The following is a 24,426-nucleotide window of genomic DNA, read 5'->3' as shown; positions in this document are numbered from 1 at the left end:
GGGCTCGGAGGAGGCGGGAGGACCCGGGCCACGGGCGCGGGGCTCAGAGAAGGAAGCGGAGCATCCTTCCCACTTGCCCACGCCCCGGAGGTCTCAACTCGGTTCCTTACACCGGTGTGCGGACCGCCGTGGTGTCTTCCTTTCCCTTGATGAGGTACGGAGGCGCCCGGGAAAGGTGGGACAGAGAGGCCGCCCCCGGGGGCAGGCTGGAGCCTGCGGGGAGTGAGCGCGGCGGCCGGGCCCAGGTGCCAGGCGCCGGGTTTCAACCCCCGCCCCCGCCCCCGGAGCCGACACTCCCCGCACCGGGGCGGCGGGGCGCGGGCTCGCGGGCGGCGGTGGCAGACGGCCCTCTGCGCGGCCGAGCGCGACCCAGGCGGCGGAGCAGCGGCGCGGCGGCCCGGGGGCGCGGTGAGCGTCTGCGGCGCCGGCCCTCCCTCCCTGGCGGCGGCCGCGCCCTCTGGCCCTCCCGCCCGAGGCCGAGCCCGCGGTTCCCATGGCGACGCCCCGAGGCGGAGGCGCAGGCGCAGGCGGAGGCGCGGCGGGAGGCGCTGCACGCGCGCAGGCGGCGTCTCGTGGCCCGGCCGGCCGCCTCGTGGAGGAGGTGCTGGGCCGAGCCCCTGCCTGTCTGCGGGCGGAACGGGCAGCGGTGGCTTTGGCGCGGCCGGGCGCTCTCGGCGCCGAGGGCGCCCCACCCACGCCCCCCGGGGCCAACGTGCGCGGCGGCCCGAGGCTGGCTGCGGGGCTTTCCTTCGAAGGCGGCGGGCGCTTCCGTTAGAGGCAGATGCTCACAGCCTTTAGGTGCTTTCCTGCTGACCTCTTTTTATGTCGTGCTCATTTTTATGTCATTATTTTGTCATGGGAATGTCTTTCGAAACTAAGTGGCCAGCGATTGGTAAAAGCAAAACCTAAGTAAATGTGCGGTTTAAGGCGAACTGCGGAAGGCACGAGCTCCCGAGGGGTTCCAAGTACAAACCCTGAGGCCTTGAACCCAGCCCCACGCACGGATCCGGCTTGTGGAAACGCGGATCATCTGGTCAGGTGCCCAAATGATGTCACTGTCAGATACCTGATGCTCTGGGAAAGATGGAGAGGGGAAAAATCCGTCCTAGCAACCAACCCGCCATGCCGTGGGTTTGCCGGTAGAGGGGGTGGGACTGTTGTCCATGTAATAGATGATCTTGATGCACAGAGCATAGAAGCTGTTATAAACTATGGGTCACTGTCACATAGCTTGTTGGGAAGATAACGTTTATCCGTGGTTTTGGGTTTTCTCTAAGTATTTTGAGTGTTGGTTAATTTGATTCTGACACAGGCAACGCACTGTAAGGCGATATTCCTTTAATCATCTTCACATCAATATTTATGGAGTAGCCACAGGTGCCTCCTCCTTTAGTAAGAATTCATGATACGTTTTTTGGCCAAATAAACATCTAACGGTATGTATATATTTTTTATATGACCAAAGTTTGTAACCTTTTTATATTTGTTGTCTGTGCCTAACCTACCCAGTATTCCTTGAAATTTCTGTGTTTATTCAATCGTGTAAAATGATGTACCTCTAGCCATTAAAACAGTTGTGTGCAAGACATTGTTCTAATTGCTAGTGGTTATAATTGCCAGACAAAAATTATAATTTTAGAGTTATATGGGTGTTCAGAAATCAGCCCGTCCAAGTGCAAAAAATGCAAACATGAGACTGATGAAAAATCTGGGAAGCTATATTTTTATTAGAAATATTTATTAATAAAGAAAAACTATACCAGTGACTGAACTGGGACCAAATATCAAAATATTAAATATCATACATAAAACCTAGTATATTGTTTTGATCTACTATGCTGTCCAACCTTGTAAATTCATTCTGTGATACAGCCTATATGTAAAATTTTTGCTTTTATAGTTTACCTTTTTCAGTACTCACTGTGCCTTCTTTAAAATTTTATTCTTTTTATATTTGTTAACAGATGGGGTGTGTGACTTTTAAAGATGCCTGTAACTGGGAAAATTTCCCCAAGTGAACTGGCTTTTGTTGTTTAATAATATCTTTATTCCTTCTTTCCATTTTGTCTGTTTTTCATTCATCCCTTAGGTTTTTCCTTTTTTCTGAAGGTAAACGTTTCGAACTTCTGCTTGGGTCCAATATTCACTGTTAAAAGTTAGTCGCCCTCTATGTAACCCGTTATTATCATTGTTATCATTAGTAGTAGTACTGTTTTGCCACTGTTGACTTGTTTGCAAATAACAGTTTTTAGATTTTTAAAATTTCTTTTTGTGTCTTTTTCTTTGTTTTATCATTTAGTGAAAATTATTTTAAGATTTTGCTGATTCATTATTTATTGAGATGTGTTATTTTATTTCCAAATATTTGGAAATTTCTGTTGCTATTGATTTATAAATTTGTGATGTTGTGAGAGAACACACCCTTTATTATTTCAAGACCTTTAAATTTATTGTTTTTTGCTTGTGTTGTTTTTTCTGCCCAGCCTATGGTCTATCTGGGTGAATGTTCCAATTACCTTTGGGGGAAAATGTGTACTTGGCTGGTGGTGAGTGGAGTACTCTATAAGTGTCAATTAGGTCAAGTTGGTTGTGAAGCATTTTACATCCTCACTTTTTCTGTCTCCTTATCCTGTCGGTTGCTCTGGAAGGAGTATTAAATCTCTAATTATGATTGTAGATTTGTCTATTTCTCCCTTTAGTTCTGTCATTTTTTTTTTGTTTGGTGGCTTTGTTGGCTTTGTTGTTAGTCACATACACATTTAGGATTGGTATGTCTTATTGATAAATTGAACCTTTTATTATTATGAAATGTCCATCTTATCTCTGAATATCCTTTTTGCTTGGAAACCTGTTTTGTCTGACATTCATATAAGCTTACTGTTTGCCTTAGATCTTTTTCTGTTCTTTTCCTTTTAACTCACGTGTGTATTTATGTTTGAAGTGTGTTTCTTATAAACTACATATGATTGGGTTGCACTTGTTTATCCAGTCTTTCAGTTTCTGCCTTTTAATGATGTTATATAGTCCATTTATATTTTTGTAATTTTTTCTGGGTTTGTATTAGCATATTGGTGTCCTTTTTCTATTTTCCCACTTACTCTTTGGTCCTCTTTCCTGCCTTCTTTTGGGTGAATTAAGTTTTTAAAAAAATATTCTATTTTTTCCTCCTCTCATGACTTTTTAGTTTTGCCTCTTTGTGTTATCTTTTTATTGGTTGTGCTGGAGATTACAATATGCATCTTGAATTTATCACAGCCTATTTTCAAATACATTCTAGTACTTCATGGACAATGTAAGAATGTTATAATTTATGCTTCACTTACCGTCCTCTCATCTTTGTACTGTTGTCATGTATTTTACTTCTGCATATGCTCTATATTTTTATTATTTTTAATTTAGAGAACCAATCTTTTAGTGAAATTTAAAGATGCATGTGAATATATAATTTTTAAAAATTCCTTTGTATTTATCAATATATTTACCCTTTTGGATTTCTCTCTTGCTTCCTATAGAACTGAGTTTCCATCTGTTATCATTTCCCTTCACCCTAAAGAATGAATGTCTAGACCTGCTTGGGAAAAATTCTTTCAGCTTTTAACTGTGAAATTTTATTTTGTTTTCATTTTTGAAGGATATTTTTATTGGATATAGAATTCTTAGCTAACTTTTTTTCAAGACTCAAAGATGGGGCCTGGCTCCGTGGCCAAGTGGTTAAGTTCACCCACTCAGTTTCAGCAGCCCAGCGTTTTGCCGGTTCGGATCCCAGGCACGGACATGGCACTGCTCATCAGGCCACGCTGAGGCGGTGTCCCACATGCCACAACTAGAGGCACTCACAACTAGAATATACAACAGTGCACTGGAGGGTTTTGGGGAGAAGAAGAAGGGAAAAAAAAAGAGGAAGATTGGCAACAGTTGTTAGCTCAGGTGCATCTTTAAAAAAAAAAGACTCAGAGATGTAGGTCCCTTGTCTTTTGGCCTCCGTTGTTTTGTTGAGCAGCTCACTCCTCTTCCTGCTGTTCTGCCAAAGTGGAAAGCAGCTGGGGCTGTTGAGTCCTAGGTAGGGCTAGTCACCTTCTGGATTTCTGTTCAGTAGGTTTTTGCACCCTCAGCTCTCTGATGGGCTTTAAGAAAACGCATAATTTTGTGGGTTCTCCAGCTTATTCTCATCGTTAGAATGGGAGTGTTCTCTTGCAACTTTCTAAAGTGGGAATGGAAGATCAGTACAATATGGATTTAATTAGTATTGCTTAAAAATCTCTCATTACTCTTACTTTCTAGATTTTTTCCCGGTTATTCTTAGATTTGTTTTCCCAACGAGTTTCAGACTCAGTCTGTCTTTTTTAGCAGAGCTGCAAACAGTGTCTTGGTAGGGATTTAGATTCCACTGAATGCATTGATTAGAGACAATGACTGCTTTACTTTGTTCACTCTTCCTATCCAAGAACAGGGCATGGCTTTTCTTTTTGAAGTTTTCTATTTTAGTAGTGTTTTAGTTTTCTTCTTGTTAGTTACTTGATGTGGAATTTATTCCTAGGAATTTTAATTGGGATGAATTTTTTCTTGCATTATATTTTCTGTTTATTTTTTGGAAATCAATAGGAAAACTGCTCGATTTTGTATATTAATTTTATAACCAGCTACCTTCTTAAAAGACCTTATTGCTTCTTCTAATAATTTCTCAGTGACTTGTCTTATGTGTTCCAAGTATGCTATCACATCATGTGTAAAATGATACTTTAGCCTCCTGCATTTTGATATTACTCCCTCATTTCTTTTTTTAGTCCCACTGTGTCACTTAGCAGTTCTAGAACAATGCTAAATAATAGAATAATGGTGGACTTCCTTGGTGTTGTTCCTTGCTTTAATGGGAATGCTCTTGGTGTTTTACCATTAAGCATTATGGTGGCATTTGTGTGTCTGTGCGCCTCCCATTAAGGTAGAAGCCATATAGCTGTTTTCTTTTTTATTTTTTGAGGAAGATTAGCCCTGAGCTAACTGTTGCCAATCCTCCTCTTTTTGCTGAGGAGGACTGGCCCTGAACTAACATCTGTGCCCATCTTCCTCTACTTAAATGTGGGACGCCTGCCACAGCATGGCTTGTCAAGTGGTGCCATGTCCGCACCCTGGATCCGAACCAGGGAACCCTGGGCCGCTGAAGCAGAACGTGCACACTTAACCACTGCGTCACCAGGCCGGCCCCTATCTGTTTTATTGAAAGATTTCTTTTTAAAATATCAAGAATGGATGTTAAATTTCATTAAATGCCTTTTTATCATGAAGGATGAAGAATATATCATACTTTTCTTCTTACTAAAGTTTTAATGACACATTCTGGAATTTTTTGTCCCAGGTGGTTTTCATCAAATTTTTCTTATTTTTACATTATGTACCAATTATTTTAACAGTTAAAACAAGTCAATTCTGTTTTGTTTGTTGTAATTAGTTAGATTTAACTGAATTAAGTGCTCATTGTTAATCCTTTTCATAATTTCTTGATTTTATAAATTCTTGATTTTAAATATATTTTAGTCATATGGATTGTGGCTTCAAATAATTTTTGTTTTGTTTGTTTTAGGAGGGATTTGTGGGCTGTGTATTCCTGATTCTTGCATATCTAAAAAACCTTTATAGACACTCAGCCTTACTAAATGACATATTTCATTGATCCTAAGAAGCACTTGTTCATATTTTCACATCTCTGACATCATTTTTGAAATCTGAACTTTTTATGTATCTGACAATTGGTTATTTGAAAGCATAGTTTAGTTTGTAGCTCTTTTTCTTTTTTTGTGCGGCAGATTGGCCCTGAGCTAGTATCTGTTGCCAATCTTCCCCCTTTCTGCTTGAGGAAGATTGGCCCTGAGCTAACATCTGTGCCAGTCTTCCTCTATTTTGTATATGGGACACCAGCATAGCGTGGTTTAATGAGTGGTGTGTAGGTCCACACCTAGGATCCAAAACTGTGAACCCCAGGCTATCAAAGTGGAGCACCCAAACTTAATCACTATGCTACCAGGCCGGCCCCTGTAGTTCTTTTTCTTATATAGAAGTACATATAATGATGGTCACCTTTCAAATGATGATATCTTCAATTTGATGAAATATGGTAATATAATTGCAAATTATTACTTTACTGAAAAATGATTTTTTTATCTATAAGGCTGGCAAAGATCAGAAAATTTAATAACACAATGTGTTAGTGAATTGTGGTGAATAAGTCCTTTCCTACATTATTGGTGGGCATAAAAATTGGTACAATCTCTATGGGGGATAATTTAGCAAAATGAAAAAATTTTTAAATGCATATATCCTTTGATTCAGCCATCATACTTCCAGGAATTTATCTCATAGGTATACTTCATGTATTTTAAATAATATATATATATGTTTATTCATTGCAGCATGGTGGGAAATAATAACATTCTGGAAATAACCTAAATATTCATCAATAATAGACCAGTTAAATTAATTATACTATATCCATACAATGGAATGTGATATATCCATTAAAATTATATTCCAGAAAATTCCATGTCATGTTCTTTTTCCCTCAGCACTGTACACAGTACTCACTTTTATCCGTTATCTAACATTGCTGAGAAGATGTCGGAGGCCAGCATAAATTAGTTAATTTGCAGGTGGCCCTGTTTCTTCTGTCTAGATGCTAATGGAATTCTTTCTTTATCCTTAAAATTCAGCAACATTTCATAGTATGTCTTGGTCTTGATCGTTCTCTGTTCATTTTTCCTGGAACATGATGAGCCCTTTCAATTTTCAGCTTTATATCCTTGAATATTTTGGCTGTTCCATATGTCTCTCTCTGTCCAAGAGTGTTGTTTATGTTAGATCTCAATTGTTTATCTTCCAAATCTATCTATCATCTTTCTTCTACCCAACCACTTTGTTTGAATCTAACCACCTTTATCCTGTACCCTTCATTCTGAGTGATTTTCCCAGGCTTGTCATCCATGTTACTAACTTGGTTTTCTGAAGTATCTGTTCTACTTGAGTTGTTTCTAATGTGGTTTCAAATTCTCTGGGTTTTTCCCTCTTCTTTTTTCTTATATCTTTTACTTTCTTCAGCTCTTTTTAAAATCTGTTTTATGGAGTTATGTTCTATTTATCTGCATGCAGAGAAGCTTTTCTTTAAGCTTCTATTTTATGGAGCAATTCTTCAAATGTGTGTGTTTTTTCTCCTTTTCACATTGTGGTTCCTCCTTCTTTTCTTGCAGTGCCACTTTTTCATGTCGTTTATTTTGCATGTTCTTTATTGTTAAAAGGGGCGATTCTAGTCTGGCCTACTCTTTGCCGGAGAATGGCCTACGTGGAGTCTTCCTAGCCCCCTCCCATCGGCCTTTAGAATAACTGCCGTAGAGGCTGAGATAGAAGACTGGATACATGGTTGTGAGCTCTCTTCTTTATCTGACTGCTGCGTGGCAGTTCTCATATGTTCTCTCTAAGCAGTTTCCCATGGTGTGTGTTAATCGTTGGTTCCAGAGACAAGTCAATGCTGGTATGTCTCTGATTAGTCTACTTAGTGTGCTGTGCAAGGCTGACTACCAGCTTGCTGTTTCTGTTTCTCTACAGCCATGCCTTGCCTCTCGGCAGGGAAAATAAAAAATGTCAAGGCTACCATAGGTTTTAGGGAGCCCAATACATAATACCTCTCACCTTTGTGTTCCCTCCTGAGTTTGGAACCGATTCAAACGTAGTCAGAGGAGCTAGGCAGACAGAGAAAAACATCAACCTGACCACTGAGAGAGCTATTGGAGGATGTATATATGCTGTCAGCGTTCTTATTCTTCGTGCCCCAGTCCAGACCTGGACCAGCCCACCCGAAGGAAAGTTTGGGTCTTCATAATAGACACGCTTACCTAAGACTTTTGCCTCACACTGATTAAGTTACAAGTCATGGATAAGAGGTTAAAAAAGAAACCAAATTTCCTAATTTTAAGACTTTTGATAAATTAGGTCTACCCAGCAAAGAAGTGTGAACCAACGGTAAACTCACCAGTCAGGTTTCACACTTAAGGGAGAAGGGGCGAGAGGCTGGGGATATTTATGGAAAATGCCTCCTCATGGAAACCAGAGGAGTTGAAAAGAAGCATTCCCCACCTTACACATCATGATCCCTTCTTCAGTAGTATTCTTTGCTACCCTGTGATAGGGAGATAGGCACCAAGTAGAATGCTGTCTACTTCTTGCATACGTCTGGTTGCTGTGCCTTGAAGGACCCATGTTTTCAAGTTACTGATTGATTATGTGTATTGTCCTTCAGGACCCACTTTTCCCAGACCCAATCAGCGAGAGATTAGAGGAGAAGCATGTCAGATGTGGCCATCCTCTTTAACTGTGATGCAGACTTCACTGGTCTGACCTTTATTCATTGTGTCGTGAGTGCATCAGTCCCATGAGATGTGGCCATCTTGCACAGGAGTTTCCTTCTCTGATTTTTGTCATATTTTGGTCAGGGAGAAGAATTATGCAAACGTGCACTCATTCTCTTTTTTTTCCCAGAAGCTGTTAACCTTTTTGATCATTGCTCACCTGACAGATGAACATATTTTTCTTTCATTTGTGTTTCTCTAGTTACAAAAGAGATTAAATAACATTTTTGTGTACAGTATTCACTGGACTTCTGAAGTTCTTTTGTGAATTGCCTATTCTTGTTTTGCCCTTGTTTTTCAATTTGTGAGTTTGTCTTTTCACTCTTGAGTTATGAGTTCTTTAATTTAAAAATATTAACTTTTTCTTCTTCATATCTTTCCTTACCCAGTTATTTCTTTTCAAATTTTGTTTGTGCCCCGTTTTTTAAAATATAAATTTAAATTTTTTATGATGTCCTACATGATTTCTGTGCCTGATATCATGTTAGAAAGGTTTCTGACCCCAAGTTTATAAAACTCCCACATGTATTTTCACATGGTATTGTTATAAGGTTTTAACATTTAAATTTTGAACCATCTAAGAATCAAACACTTTTTTCAAATAGGTGGTTAATTGTCCCAACAATATTTACTGAATAATATATCCCTTTCTCAGTGATTTGAAATGCCGCGTTGATTGTAGTGGACTGAATGTGACCCCAAAGAGAACAGATCCTAACTCCTGCAGTCTGTGCATGTTACTTCATATGGTAAAGTTTTTGCCAATGTAATTGAGCTAAGAATCTTGAGATGAGATTATTCTGGACTACCTGGGAGGGTCCTAAATGCCATCAAAGTGTCCTTATTTTAGAGAGAGGCAGAGGGAGATGAAACACTCAGAGGAGAAGCCAGTGAAGACGAGGCAGAGACAGGAGCTGCCACTCGCCGAGGGCTGCCCGCAGCCAGGAGCAGAAGAGGGCAGGGATGTTCTCCCCTCGAGCCCCCAGAGGGCAGCCCTGCCAACGCCTGATGTCGGGTGTCCGGCCCCAGAGCTGTGAGAGGGTAAATTTCTGTTGTTTTGGGCCACCAAGTTTGTGGGAATTTGTTACAGCAGCCACAGGAAATTAATATGTTGATCATATACTAAATTCTTTTATACTTTTTGGTCTCTTTGTGGATTTTTTTTTTTTTAAGGAAGATTAGCCCTGAGCTAACATCCGCCATCAGTCCTCCTCTTTTTGCTAAGGAACATTGTTGCTGAGCTAACATCTGTGCCCATCTTCCTCTGCTTTATATATGGGACACCTGCGTCAGTGTGGCTCGATGAGCAGTGCATGGGTCTGCACTTGGGATCCAAACTGGCAAATGCTAGGCGCCAAAGTGGAACATGCAAACTTAACCACCATGCCGGCCCCTGTGGATTTGTTTTTCTGTTTCATTTGTTCCACTGCTCCATCTGTTTTGGTGCTGGTACCATTCTGTTTTAATTAGTAAGGTTCACATTCAGGTTTATTTTTCAACATAATTGTTATTTTATTAAAGTTGTACACATACGTGACCTTTAAAAGTCAAACATTAAATGATTATAATGTGTAAAAGCAGTCCTCCCATTCCTGCCCCAGTTCCAATCTCCAGTAGCACCTACCTTCAACCCTTCTGTTTCCTCTGGGATTTCCCACCGTACTTCTAAATCACATGTTTATATGCTGCTTTTTGATTTATTAGTTGAAGGCATTATCTACTTACTTTCCACGTGGTAGATGAGGACTAGCTATCCTTCACCACCACTGTCCCCACTTGTTCTCCCCCAGTATAGCTGTGTTACGATTTTTATTGAATCAAGTAAGTGTTTACACAACTGGGGGCTATTAAGTATTGAAACAACTTAGTCAGTAGTGCCCTATAACCATGCCTCCTTTTTTGAATATCCTTTCCCTTCATTTTTTATTGGAGTTAATAATGGTTTTGTTTTTTTATTTACCCAATTTTCTGACTACCATTGATTTCTTTTTCCCAAGTTGCTCTAATGTTTCTGCAACATGGCTATGACTAACATGTTCAAACCTATCAGTTATGTTTCCTAGAAATCTCCTTTCCAGAGCCCTTCGTCCTCCTGCTTGAGTGTGAGCTGCGTGCTCTGTGCAGCTGTCATCGGGGGCCTGCCCTCCGTTGCTCTTCTGGACCGGACTTGGTCTTCCATCTTGCTCTGCTGCTTTTGAGCAGTCTGCTCTTCTTCTGACTCCCAGTGCTTTGTATGTGATCTGCTTTTTCTCTCTTCAAACTTTCAGGACATTTTTATCCCTGGTTTCCTGAAAGTTCACAATGATGCATTTTGGAATACATCTCTTTTTGTATGGAGAATCTGTGTCCTTCAGTTATAGGAAAATGTCTTCAATTATTTCCTCCCTTAGGCAATCTTTAGAGTACTCTTTAGTCAAATATTGGACTTCTTGGACTGTCTCTAATTTTCTTACTTTTTTAATGTTTCTACTTTCTGAAGTATTTATTTTTCAACCCTTCTATTAAATTTTTAAAAATTTTGTGTATCCTATTTTTTCCCCCAAGGTTCTTTCTTACTCTTTTGTTATTTCTTTCTGAGTGATAGTCTGTTCTTTCTTTCATGGAAGAAGCATCTTTCTCCCTGAGGATGTTGTTGGAGGGTTACGTTTGGTTTGGTTTTCCTCCCTGTGTTGTCTTTGTTTCCTCTCAGCTGCTTTCTTTTCTCTATTTGTTGGGTTAGGTCAGAAGACTTTCCTCAGGTATGAGGTAATCTTTGGCTCTGCATTTGTTTTTAAGAGTAAGACTATAACAAAGTTAATTGGAAGCTTTGTATGTATGAGTGAGCTTGTCACTTGTGAGTTTTACTCTAGGGTGAGTAGGCAAAGATCCATCCTTTTAGAATGTCCAAATGACATATTCCTTTTTTCTGGAGCTTTTAATTTTTTCCAGAGAAAAGAATATTCCAGTCTTTTCTGAAGAGTGGAGAGGTGTGTGTGTGTGTGTGTGTGTGTGAGAGAGAGAATGCTTTGCCATAGTGAGCAAGGAAGAGGAAAAGAGCTTGTCATTCAGTGATTCAGTCGATAGACTTTCGCTGAGTCATTTTGTTTTGAGACCAAGACCTCTGTTGTGTTGGTGTGCCCAGTCCAGAGCTTTCCCAGTTCAATTTCTCAACTCCCGTTGAGTGACACAGATTAAGGAGGGGTTTCAGAGTCCGGCCATCTGTGTACAGACTTCAGTGAATTCTCCTTCTACTTCCAGATGCTGAGTCTTTCAGACATTCTGCGGAGTGCTTGACTCACTTCTCATTAGCATTCCTGTTAGTTGCTTAGGGTACTACTTTTTCTGTTGCCGTCCAAAATTTATTGAAGTTTCTCACCTGCTCTTGTTGCTATATTTATTCTCTCTATACTTATGAGTTGCTAGATCACTTTTTTCAGTTTAATCCTCTACCATTGTTTTAGTAGGTTTCAGATAAGTAAAATCGCTATATAGAAGTGTAAGTACTTAATATATATTTAATGATACATGAATGAATAACCTTTGAATAAGGGAGTGCTAGTGTTGCGCAGTAATAGTAAATAAAGTACAGGCGCACCTCGTTACTGCGCTTTGCTTTATCATGCTTCACAGATACTGCATTTTTTACAAATTGAATGTTTGTGGCAACCCTGAGTCAAGCAAGTCTTTCAGCGCCATTTTGCTAACAGCATTTTTTCACTTCTTGTCTCTGTCATATTTTGGTAATTCTCGCAATATTTCAAACTTTTTCATTATATTTGTTATGGTGATCTGTGGTCAGTGATCTTTGGTGTAACTATTGTAATTGTTTTCTTGCACCACAAAACGCGCCCATAGAAGACAATGAACTTAAGTGATAAATGTGTGTGTTCTGACTGCTCCACTGACTGGCTGTTCCCCCATCTCTTTCCTTCCCCTCGGGCCTCCCTGTTCCCTGAGACACAACAATATTGAAATTAGGCCAAAATAACGCTACAGTGGCCTCTAAGTGTTCAAGTGAAAGGCAGAGTCACACGTTTCTCACTTTAAATCAAAAGCTAGACATAATTAAGCTTAGTGAGGAAGGCGTGTTGAAAGCTGAGATAGGCTGAAGGGTAGGCCTCTTGTGCCAAGGAGTCAGCCAAGTTGTGAATGAAAAGCAAAAGTTTTCTTTGAGGAAGATTAGCTCCAAGCTAACATCTGCTGCCAATCCTCCTCTTTTTTTTTTCCTGAGGAGGATTGGCCCTGAGCTAACATCCGTGCCCATCTTCCTCTATTTTATATGTGGGACACCTGGCACAGCATGGCTTGATAAGTGGTATGTAGGTCCGTGCCCAGGATCTGAAGTGGCAAACCCCGGGCCACCAAAGTGGAACATGCAAACTTAACTGCTGAGCCACCAGGCCAGCCCCTAAAGCAAAACTTCTTGAAGGAAGTTAAAAGTGCTACTCCAGTGAACACACAAATGATAAGTAAACAGCCTTATTGCTGATATGGACAAAGTTTTAGTGATGTTGATAGAAGATCAAACCAGCCACAACATTCCCTTAAGCCAAAGCCTAATCCAGAGCAAGGCCCTGACTCTCCTCCATTCTCTGAAGGCTGAGAGAAGGGAGGAAGCTGCAGAAGAAGAGTCTGAAGCCAGCAGAGGCTGGTTCATGAGGTTTAAGGAAAGAAGCTGTGTCCATAACATAAAAGTGCAAGAGGACGCAGCAGGTGCTGACGTAGACGCTGCAGCACATTATCCAGAAGATCTAGCTGAGATCAACAATGAAGGGGCTACACTAAACGAGAGATTTTCAGTGTAGATGAAACAGCCTTATATTGGAAGAGGATGCCATACAGGACTTTCATAGCTAGAGAGGAGAAGTCAGTGCCTGGCTTCAAAGCTTCAAAGGACAGGCTGACTCTCTTATTAAGGGCTAATGCAGCTGGTGACTTTAAGCTGAAGCCACTGCTCATTTACCATTCTGAAAATCCTAGGGCCCTTAAGAGTCATGCTAAACCTACTCTGCCTGTGCTCTACAAATGGAACTACAAAGCCTGGATGACAGCACACCTGTTTACAGCATGGTTTCCAGAATAGTTTAAGCCCACTGTTGAGACCTATTGTTCAGAGAAAAAGATTCCTTTCAAAATATTACTGCTCATTGACAATGCACCTAGTCACCCAGGAGCTCTGATGGAGTTGTACAATGAGACTAATGTTTTCCTGCCTGCTAACACAGCATCCATTCTGCATGGATGGATCAAGGAGTAATTTCAACTTCAATTCTTATTATTTAGGAAGTACATTTCATAAGCCTATAGCTGCCATAAATAGTGATTTCTCTGGTGGATCTGGACAAAGTAAATTAAAATCTTCTGGAAAATATTCACCATTCTAGATGCCATTAAGAGCATTTGTAATTCATGGAAAGAGGTCACAATTTCAACATTAACAGGAGTTTGGAAGAAGCTGATTCCAGCCCTCGTGGATGACTTTGAGGGGTTCATGGCTTCAGTGGAGGAAGTAAGTGCAGATGTGGTGGAAAGAACTAGAAGTGGAGGCTGAAGATGTGACTGAATTGCTGCAATCTCATGCTTCTTATGGGTGAGCAAAGAAAGTGGTTTCTTGAGATGGAATCTACTCCTGGTGAAGATGCTGTGAATATTGTTGAAATGACAGCGAAGGATTTAGAATGTTGCATAAACTTAGTTGAAAAAGCAGCGGCAGGGTTTGAGAGGACTGACTCCCAATTTTGAGAGAAGCTCTACTGTGGGTAAAAAGCTGTCAGACAGCATCGCAGGCTACAGAGAAATCGTCTGTGAAAGGAAGAGTCAATTGATATGGCAAACTCACTGTTGTCTTATATTAAGAAATTGCCACAGCCACTGCAGCCTTCAGCAAACACCACCCTAATCAGTCAGCAGCCACCAACATCGAGGCAAGACCCTCCACCAGCAAAATGATTATGACTCGCTGAAGGCACAATGATGGTTAGCGATTTTTAGCAATAAAGCTTTTTTTTTTAAAGATTGGCATCTGAGCTAACAACTGTTGCCAATCTTCTTTTTTGTTTTTTCTGCTTTTTCTCTCCAAATCCCCCAGTACATAGTTATATATTTTAGTTGTGGGTCCTTCTAGTTGTGGTATGGGGGACGCTGCCTCAGCATGGCTTGATGAGCGGTGCCATGTCCGCGCCCAGGATCCAAACCAGTGAAACCCTTGGCCGCCGAAGTGGAGTGCATGAACTTAACCACTCGGCCACGGGGCCGGCCCCCAGCAACAAAGCATTTTTAATTAAAGTAGATACACTTTTTTTTAGACATAATGCTGTTGCACACTTAATAGACTACAGTAACGTATAAACATACTTTTATTGCACTGGGAAACCAAAAAATTCGTGTGACTTGCTTTGTTGCAAAATTTGCTTTATTGTGGTGGTCTGGAACTGAATTGTGCCTGTAAAATAATAAATGTTAATAGAATATAAAAGAGAAAACTAAAAATTATAACTGAGTTTGTTAAGTATTTTTCACAATAATGAGTTATATAAAAGCTAGTTGTACATGTTAATTGTAGTAAATTTGGAAACCACAGAAACTGTCACCTGTTATCCCACTGCAAAGAAAACTTTGGTGACATTTTGCAGTGTTTCCTATCAGTTTCCCCCCCAAAGTTGAGTCATTAACACACTGATTCGTTGATGAAACGTTGATTGTGTTTGTAAGAAAATTCATGGCTTGGGAGCCACAATAACCAGGAACACTATATTAATATTAAACAGCAAACTTGTCTGCTGCATTTTCTTAATCACATCAATCACAGATTGTTTTTCTCAAGGGGATTTCAGTGCTTCAGTTTGCACATTACCATCAGTCTGATTTGCTTGCTTTTTAGTGATGTCACAGTAATGAGATGTTATAAGAGAAGTGAGAACAAAACTACCTCTAAAGATAATATTGATCTGTTTTAAGATTTGTACTCCAAATCTGGGAGATAGCTAAAAAATTCAAATATTGTCTAGTGCGTAAATGAATAAAGTGTTCTATGTAGTGACTGTGTTCAAGTGAAAAAAAATAATTTTTACTAGAAGTAAAAGATTTCTAGTTAAGATGATATGGTAAGGTTTGCTCCAAATTCGTAGTAGTCACAAATAAAAAAACAAACCCCAAAATGTTATACCTTGGCTAGATAATAAGATAAACATGAACCAGAAACAAAATAGAAGACAGAATGGTGAGTGGGACTGAGACGGATGTGCTGAGCTGTCAGTATAGAAGTAGGCCCTGGCCTCTGGGAGTTCAGTTTCTGCAGGTTGATAGAAATTGAAAGTGTTTCCCATGCAATGTTCCTTCAACTCCCTGATTAGATCAACATTATTTCAGATATCACTGTATTGGGGGCCCTAAAATGTCAGTATAAGACACTGTGGAAGTGGATGTAGATGTCAACATTACACTGAACACATCCATTCACCAAACATCCTGCTTTTAAAGCATCCTGTTCATGCTTGTAGCTTCATCTGCTTATGTGAATGCACTTGAGTTCAAGTACATTCTGCCAAGTTATGATTTGTGTTGGTGAACACAGATGCCATAATATAGGCTGGAAATATCATGTTTTGCAAAAAAGTTACATCCAGAATTTTTGCCTGCACCCACTGTGTGTTTTGTTCTCAATTGAAATGTTCATATAAAAGGAAAGATAATTATGTGATTCATTTGCGGGCTGCAAGTAAAGAATGTGTGAATTCAAAAACAAAAAATAATGGTGAGCTTTCTTCTTCCACTTCCCATCTGAGGAAACTTGCCATGATCCAATTACTTCTGACCAGTTGAAAAATTTGTTTAGTCCTAATGCTCAGTTAGGAGGACCATTTAGCTCTGACACTAAACTATATCCACAAATTTTGCCATTGTTAGTAACAAAAAATGGTATTTTGGCTTTCAGCTGCTACAGTTTATATTATTTGTTTTCTAAAAGTGATGCCATTTATTGGGTCCCCTCAGAGACCCAAATATCTCATGTAATGGTGAGAACATTGAGAAATAAAACAAAAGCGTGGAATTTGGTGTAGTAAAATATACAGATGTGAAGGCTTTTGGTGAGACTGGGAGGTGTGCTATTTATAGTAGCGTCAATAAACATAAAATACTTAGGAATGAATTAAACAAAAGATGTGCAATACCTCTATATTAAAAACTCCAGAACACTGCTGAGAGAAATGAAAGAATACCTAAATAAATGGAGATACATGCTGTGTTCGTGGATTGAAAGACTCAATATTAAGATGCCAGTCCTGCACAACTTAATATTTAGATTCAGTGCCATCCAATCTAAACCCCAGAACTCTACAACTCAATAGTAAAAAAGACAAACAACCCAATTTAAAAATGGGCAAAAGACTTACAAACACTAAACAATGGAACATATAAAAATGACCAATGAGTACATGAAGAAGTGCTCATCATCATCAGTCATCAGAAAAATACACATTAAAGCCATGAGGAAATACCACTATACAGTCTCTAGAATGGATGAAACTAAAAAGACTGTCAAAGTGAAATGTCAGTGAGGATATGGAGCAATTAGAACTGTCATACACTGCTAATGGGAATGTAAAAATGGCAATTTCTTGTTAAGGACGCACCAATCCTGTGACAGAGAAAATCCATTTCTAGATCTTTATCCAAGAGAAATGAAAATGTGTCCATGAAAAGACTTGCATAGGCATCTTCATAGTAGCTTTATTTACTATAGTCAAAAATGAAAACATACTGTTACATTCATACAGTGGATTACTATTGAGCAATAAAAAAGAACTAACTAGAGAAGGAAAAACTAAGGTGAAAAAAATCAAAACATTTATTACTTCTGGTAGGCTAGGCATTGTCTGGAAAGAAATACAGGGAACTTTCTTGGGAGCTGGAGATGCCCTATGCCATAATATCCATTTGCAAAAGCATACAGCTAAACAGTGTATGCTTCAACGTAGGTACATTTTACCAAAAAGAACCTGATGATGATGATGACGACGATGGAGTGAGGTGGTTGGGAACAGGCGAAGGTACAAATCATACAAAAATGGCAGAATATTGATAACTGAGCTATCATTTTATTGTTGTCTGCATATGTTAAACTATACCTTTTAAAGAAATTAAGAAATAAAAAATAATCTTGTATTTACCCTGACATTTACCAATTTCGATCATCTTCATTCTTTCCTCTAGATCCAAATTACTGTTTTAATTTCCCTTCAGCCTGAAGAACTTGTCAGCGTTTCTAAAAGTCCCCTGGCTGTGAATTCTCTCAGTTCTTTAGCTGAAAATGTCTTTATTTTGATTTCATTTTTAAAGGACAGTTTTGATAGATACAGAATTATGGGTTGATCTTTCTTTTTTCTTTTGTTCAACACCTTAAATATGTCCTTCCATTGTAGTCTGGTTTTTGTTGTTTTTGTTGAGATCTTACCTGTCATTTGTACTTTTGTTCCCGTGTATGTCATATGCCCTTTTTCTCTGCTTTCAAGATAGATTTTCTGTTTATCTTTGGATTTAAGCAGTGTGTCTATGATGTGCCTGTTTGTGATTTTACTTGTACTTATCGATCTATAAGTTAAAGTCATTTATAAAATTTGGGATGTTTTATTCAAATATTTTTCTGTCCCATTCTACCTCTTCTGTCCTTCTGGGTCTTTTTCCCTCTCGGTTCTTCAGATTAGGTGATTTTTATTGATTTATCTTCACCTTCACTTCTTATGTCTCCCATCTTCTGTTTGTTCTTAAGCCCATCCAGTCAGGGTTTAATTGCAGTTATTGAACTTTGCAACTGGAGACTTTCCCTTGTTTTCTTTCAACATTTTCTTTCTGTTCACCTATTGTGTACAGACCCTACTTTGTCTTGGTACATGTTCATAGCAGCTGCTTTAAAGTGCTTGTCTCATAATTGCATTATCTGGGAAATCTTGGGAATCTGTTTTTATTGGCTGCTTTTTTTTTACGGAGTATGGGTCACGTTTTCCTTTGTCTTTGCGTGTCTAGTGTTTTTTGATTGGATACTTGGCATTTTAAACGATGGATTTTAGAGGCTCTGGGATGCTGTTCTGCTTCTCTGAAAAGAATAATTTTTATTCTAGAAGGCAGTTATCTTGGCTGAACTCAAACTCCAGACTCTGTCTCCTCTGTAGTGGTAGCAGCTGAAATCCTTAGTTAGTTACTTCAGTTTCCAGCTGATGATTTTCTGCCAGGACCCCTGGGGTCCCCTCCCTCACCTAATGGTTAGTTTAGTGATCAGCACGGGTCTTGGGAGGACTTGGTATACTGATTTTGGGGATCACCTCTTCTTTGGCTCCCTCTCTTACACATTATCCTTCCTAACTTTCTGATAGTTCTCCAACCTGGAAGTCTGTCATCTGATATCTCAAGCCAGTAAGACTTGGCTTCTGTTCAACCCACCCCCACTGGCAGGCAGCTTCAGCAGCGCCCTCAGTTAGAAAACCACAAATGTGCAAATGCCCCCTCCTGAGATTTACCGCCAGCCGCTGTCCTCCCCTTGCCAGATCATGTGTGCTTTCTGTAGGCTTCTAGAGAGGGAAGGGAGGACCAAGTTTACTGCTCTCACATCCAATCAGATAAGCTGCTCTTTCTCTCCCATGAAGGAGGTAGGAGGAGTAGACAGAGGCCAGGAGTACACTGTCTGAGCTACATCAGCGTGAGAGTCAAAGTGGGGAGGAGATGTTATCTTCTGATACTCCCTAGAATTTTGTTCTCTTAACTGAGCCTGGGCCTGCAGTCAACTTAGTAGAAGAGGTCAGCAGGTTGTCCTACAATTGGATGACCCTCATGTTGATAACAGTCTGAGGGGAAAAAAATCATTGAAGCAGTGAAGAGCAACCAAAGCAGAGAGAAATTGGAGGGGAAACATAAAGTGCCAGTTTTCCCCCCTGACTTTTTATTTGTCAACAGTATAATGCTTATATCAAATCCTGTCCCCCTTTGTCCCAAGATTGAATTCCCTCTCTATTTTCTGTCCCAAATTAAGCCAAGTTATCCAGCATAGCATATGAGAGGTTCTGCAGTTACATGGTGACTGATCTATGCTGCCCGGGAATCGAGGAGGATGTCCAGCAGGGGATGTCCAGAGGGGGATGTCCAGAGGATATCTGGAAGAGTGACCGCCCGTGGACTTTACGTGTTATCTTTATTCTATTTAATGGTTTTGATTTAAACCTACTTTGTCTGAGATTAACAGGCTATCCTTGCTTTCATTTTGTCTATATTTACCTGGTATATCCTAACCCATAATTCCTTCTGTGTCATTTTGTTTTAGGTGGATCCCAACTAACATAGACTTGGTATGGTTTTTGTGGTTTATGACTTGGGGTGGTTTGCAGTGAGGAGGAAGTTGGCATTTATCACACTCAGTAGCTCGTCATTTTCACTCTGTCCCCTTCGTTCACGCCGTTTGTCATGCTGCCGCACTCCTGCGCTCCTGCCCGCCTGTGGCTTTGCTAGTTCTTCCTGCTCTTGTTTTGCCCCTAGTAATTTAGAAATTAGATGTCCTATTTTTGTTTAATTAGTAATTACTTCAAAATAAAATGAAAGTGTGCACCTGTTTCTTTACAAACATTGAGAATGCAGCAGTGTCTGCTGACTCCCCTGGAAGTGAGGCAGGAGCCACAGACTTCAGTCCCTCCCTTTGCTCCTACCTCCCACCATTTATTGCAATAATTCGGGCTTTTAAACTATTATTATTTCTTTTTTTTACATCTCCTTAAGGGATACTTTTCACGTTTGCGTTTCCTTATATAGCCATGTTAACTATGTTAAGAACAATTACTTAGACATAAATTTTTAAGTTTACAGGTTACAATTTCCTTCTCTATTTCTTTTATAACATATCTCCCCTATACCTAAGGTCTTTGTTTATTTATTGGATATAAAGTATTTCTTTGAGTGATTTTTAAAGAAGAGTATGTATCCGAATCTTTGCATATCTGAAAATATTTATTAAATATGCTGACATAGCAGTTAGAACTATAGGACGTTTTCCCAAGGAAATGACAGCAGTATGCAAAGATGTGTGCACAAGTTCACTTTGCAGTATTATTACAAAAGCAAAAGTTAGAAACGGATAAATGACTACAAGTAGAGATTTGTTAAACAAAGTAGAGTTATTTCCAGCCATTATTGCAAAATCATAACAGTTTTATCACCTGTGTCACTTTAACTGAAATCAGTATAAGTGCCATGAATCTTTTTGCCTTTTACTTGTGCAAGTTGTAATTATAATATAAATTTAGACCACACAGAGAAATATTAGCATGTTTAACTGTTAACATTAATATTCTATTTAGTATCTTTTTTCAGTTTTTCAATTAGATTAGATATTGGCTAAACAGATACTTACTATTGGAAAGATTTTTTAAAGAAATTTAATTTTAGTCCGTTCCTTGTAGTCCCTCCATGGCTTCCTTTGGGCAACCCAGACCAGAAGATAACCAGTCAGTTGTCAACAGAATGCAAAAGAAATACTGGAAAACGAAACAAGTCTTTATCAAAGCAACAGGAAAAAAGGAGGATGAGCACGTGGTGGCATCTGATGCCGAACTGGATGCCAAACTCGAGGTAAATTTGAGGGTTCTGTGTATTGCACATAACTGGTCATTATCTGGGACTCAGGGGGGACTACGACACGCTTCCACACCGAAGAACTTTTCAGGATAAATGCAAATGTGGAAAGAGAAGGTTTAATTGTATCTGTCAATCAGATCTTCTGCATAGGAGGTCACAGTTCTCACAAATTGAGCATTGGCAGAACTGTATTTATAAATTAAGTAAATCATGAATTAAGTAATTTCTCTGGCACAAGTATTACAGTTTTTAAGCTAGATGTTAATGAATTATATCCCTAATTGAGACCATATACTTAGTATATATCGTCATCATATTTTGTACTAGTTTTGTGTGAAGTCTTACACCTCACTGAAATAGATTAACTGAAATCAAATAGTGAGTGAGGATTTATAAGTCAGAGTTTTTGTTTCTGTTATTAAGGGGTAGAGCGATTGAAGTATTTCATCGTGCATTTTTGGCTCCGTTTTTCTTTTTAAATAAAAGGAATAATTACCATGAAACAACTTTAAACCTATAAGTTTTTTCCACTTTCAAGTAACTAAGCTAATTAGAGGAAAGATCTTATGTATGTTAGTGAAGAGGTCTGGAATTTTAAATGCAGATTTACTAACTCCACATACATGTACTAATTTAAGATAGTTTTTACACATATTTCCAGGCAGGGGCTCTGTTGTGCTTGGAATATAATCATTTGTTGGGATTCTTAAAAATGTAGGTATAAGTAGATAGATCCTACTCTACTGAGTATTTTCATTGTACAAAACGTAAACTTACATCATTGCCATGACAAATATGGAGATAGATAACAAATTAACAAGCTTTTACTATTGTGTTGAAAAGCATTCCTCTTTGGATTCAATGACAAATATGGAAAAAATGAAGGGACTTTATTATAAGTAATATATGTTTCAATGCTAAGAGAACTCTTCATTGTTTCTGCATATATTCCCACAAAAGAGATTTTTTTGTATTGTTTTACATCGTTAGGTAATCTATGGGTGACATAGTTTATATTCAGTGTCATTGTTGTCCATTAGACAAATATTTGGAATTAACCAAGAACTATCTCTCACATTTGTACTATTTTTTTAAGAATGAGGCCAGCCCTAGTGGCCTAGTGGTTAAGTTTAGCACGCTCTTGCTTTGGTGGCCAGGTTCTGTTCCTGGGCACAGACCCTCCGCTCGTCTGTCGGTGGCCGTGCTGAGGCAGCAGCTCACACACAAAAAGAGGAAGATTGATAATACATGTTAGCTCTGGGTGAATCTTCCTCAGCAAAAGAGAAAAAAAAAGAAAGAAAAATATTTTTATTGTATGTATACTTATATCAAATCATCACCTTTTACACTTTAAATATATTACAATTTTATTTGTCAAATTATACCTCACTTAAAAAGGTATTTTCATTGTAAAATTAAAAAACAATAGTATATAAATCTTTCAAGGACCCATGGGGAAAAAATCAACCGTAATCACTTCATCTTAGTAGAACAATAGTTTTTGCATTCTTTTCTAGTCTTCTTCCATATGTATTTAAAACGGCTTTTAAATTGCCAAATCCGTATACCAAATCCAACTCAAACATACCTAAAATATATAGAAAATTAATGGTTGCCCCTCCGTTTAGATTTTAGCACCTGTTATCACTCTTCCTTAGGTCTGATCAAACATGAAAATAATCGCAAAACTGCTTCAGACAGAGTACTCAGGCTTAATGGTGATACTGGAAATTTATTTGGTAATCAGAGGGTTAGGGCCTGATATTACACCACAGGGCCAAGGTCTTTTTGAACTAAAGTCTCAGAACAGTTCTTCAGCGTAGGACTTTGTGAGAAAAAGGCTGCACCCTAAAACCGATGCCGGCTTGTTTCTCTGCGAAAACCTAAATTTGTAGGGAGAAGAGTTACCTCATGCGTATAATGTGTCCTAGTCTCAAATTTTCATGCACTCACTTCGAAATGGAGTCTACTGCATATTATGTTTTTCTGTTACCTATTAGCAACAGTAGTAATGAGGGGATTGATATTCATGGGAAATTCTAAACAAAAATAATCCCAAAAGTAATTTCTTTTTGATGTTGTAATACATTATTTAACGTTTATGGTAAATTCACTGGCCTGTTTTGCTTAGACCAATGTTGGAGCAAAGCCAGACTCAGAGGCAGCACTTTCTAGGGTTATCTGTACTCTTGTCATCTATGGTTGACAATGTTTGATGCAGTTTATGTTGGGTTTGTCTTTTTGCTGTTTAGATAGTTTGGAGCTGAAGGGAGGACAAACTCCACAGGTATAAGTTTTTATTAGCTCCCATGTATTTACCACAATTTTTTCCAGCCCTCATAGGGGAAATCAATATGTGCTTTCTACATCAGAAATAAAACCAAAACTGAGGTACATCACAGTCAAGGAAAAGAGACACAATCGTCATAAGAAAATGTTCTGCTTTTGAAGTGCTTATAACAGATACTTTTATTTGTTTACAGTTCTTTAAATTGTCCTAACAAAATTTATATTTCAAAGGTTTTTCACTCCATTCAAGAGACATGCACTGAACTTCTGAAGATAGTTGAGAAATATCAGCTAAGACTCAATGGTATGAAATCCTAGATGTCTATCTGATGATTTCCATTTAAAATAAATATTCATTTGCGTTTTTGAAAATGAGACCTTTAATGTAAAAATATTAGTTTTTGAACTTTTTTGTGAATAGTTTCTTATGACAAAATGTGAACATTTAACAGTGACCTAGTCTCAAAGCCCCCAGAGTCCTAAAATCATCAAATCTTGAAGCAGATTCATTTTGCTGAGTTCACTTTTCCTGCCCAGTGTCTTAGGTGGATTTGCCTCCATCACTTAAAAACTCTCTCTCTTGACCTCCTCTTGCCCTTGCAATTATCATCCCCTTCCTCTGCTCCTTTCACAGAAAATTTTGACATGCACTCATCCCTGGGTATCCGCAGGGATTTGTTCCGGGACCTCCCACAGATAAGAAAACCCACGGGTACTCAAATTCCTACAGTCTGCCTTTTGTATCCACAGGTTCCGCATCCATGGGTTCAACCAGCTGTGGATTAAAGTTGACTCATGGATAGGGCCAACTGTGATTGTCTGTATGCACAGTCTCCATTCCTTTCCTTCTACTTTCTCTTGTACTCCAGTCAAGTTTTCTTCCCCACCACTCCACCAAATTTGTTCTTGTCATAGTCACAAAGAGCTAAGTCCAATGATCATTTCTCAGTCCTTGTCTTATTTGACTTATCACATTATTTAGCATAGTTGATTATTGTCTCATCCTTGATACACTCTCTTTACTTGGCTTCCAGGCACCACACTTCCCTGGATTTCCTCCTACTGGTCATTTCTTCTCATTATCCTGCCTTTGCTGGATTCTCCTCTCTTCTTGACCTCTTCAGTTTGGAAGTCAATCTTTGGATCTCTTCTC

The 24,426-nt window shown here is 39.2% G+C and overlaps 1 protein-coding gene across 7 annotated transcripts in view; it reads left to right on the top strand.

Moving 5' to 3' along the window:
• Window positions 1-24,426, top strand: part of ICA1L (islet cell autoantigen 1 like) — a 63,120-nt gene continuing 38,694 nt past the window's right edge. The window contains exons 1-5 of one of the 7 annotated variants that reach the window (XM_070508416.1): window positions 906-1,038; window positions 1,313-1,436; window positions 9,241-9,431; window positions 20,810-20,978; window positions 23,505-23,577. In XM_070508416.1, the coding sequence (XP_070364517.1) occupies window positions 20,817-20,978; window positions 23,505-23,577 (235 nt within the window). In that variant the 5' untranslated portion in view covers window positions 906-1,038; window positions 1,313-1,436; window positions 9,241-9,431; window positions 20,810-20,816. Of the gene's footprint in view, window positions 155-535; window positions 1,039-1,312; window positions 1,437-9,240; window positions 9,432-20,809; window positions 20,979-23,504; window positions 23,578-24,426 lie in introns of those variants that run through there. The other 6 variants (XM_014830150.3, XM_014830151.3, XM_014830153.3 and 3 more) reach the window with 6 other exon arrangements.

The sequence above is a fragment of the Equus asinus genome, chromosome 4, assembly GCF_041296235.1.
Source record: "Equus asinus isolate D_3611 breed Donkey chromosome 4, EquAss-T2T_v2, whole genome shotgun sequence".
Classification (NCBI taxonomy): domain Eukaryota; kingdom Metazoa; phylum Chordata; class Mammalia; order Perissodactyla; family Equidae; genus Equus; species Equus asinus.
The sequence above is the reverse complement of the archived record's forward strand: the minus strand, read 5'-3'. Positions and strand labels throughout refer to the sequence as shown.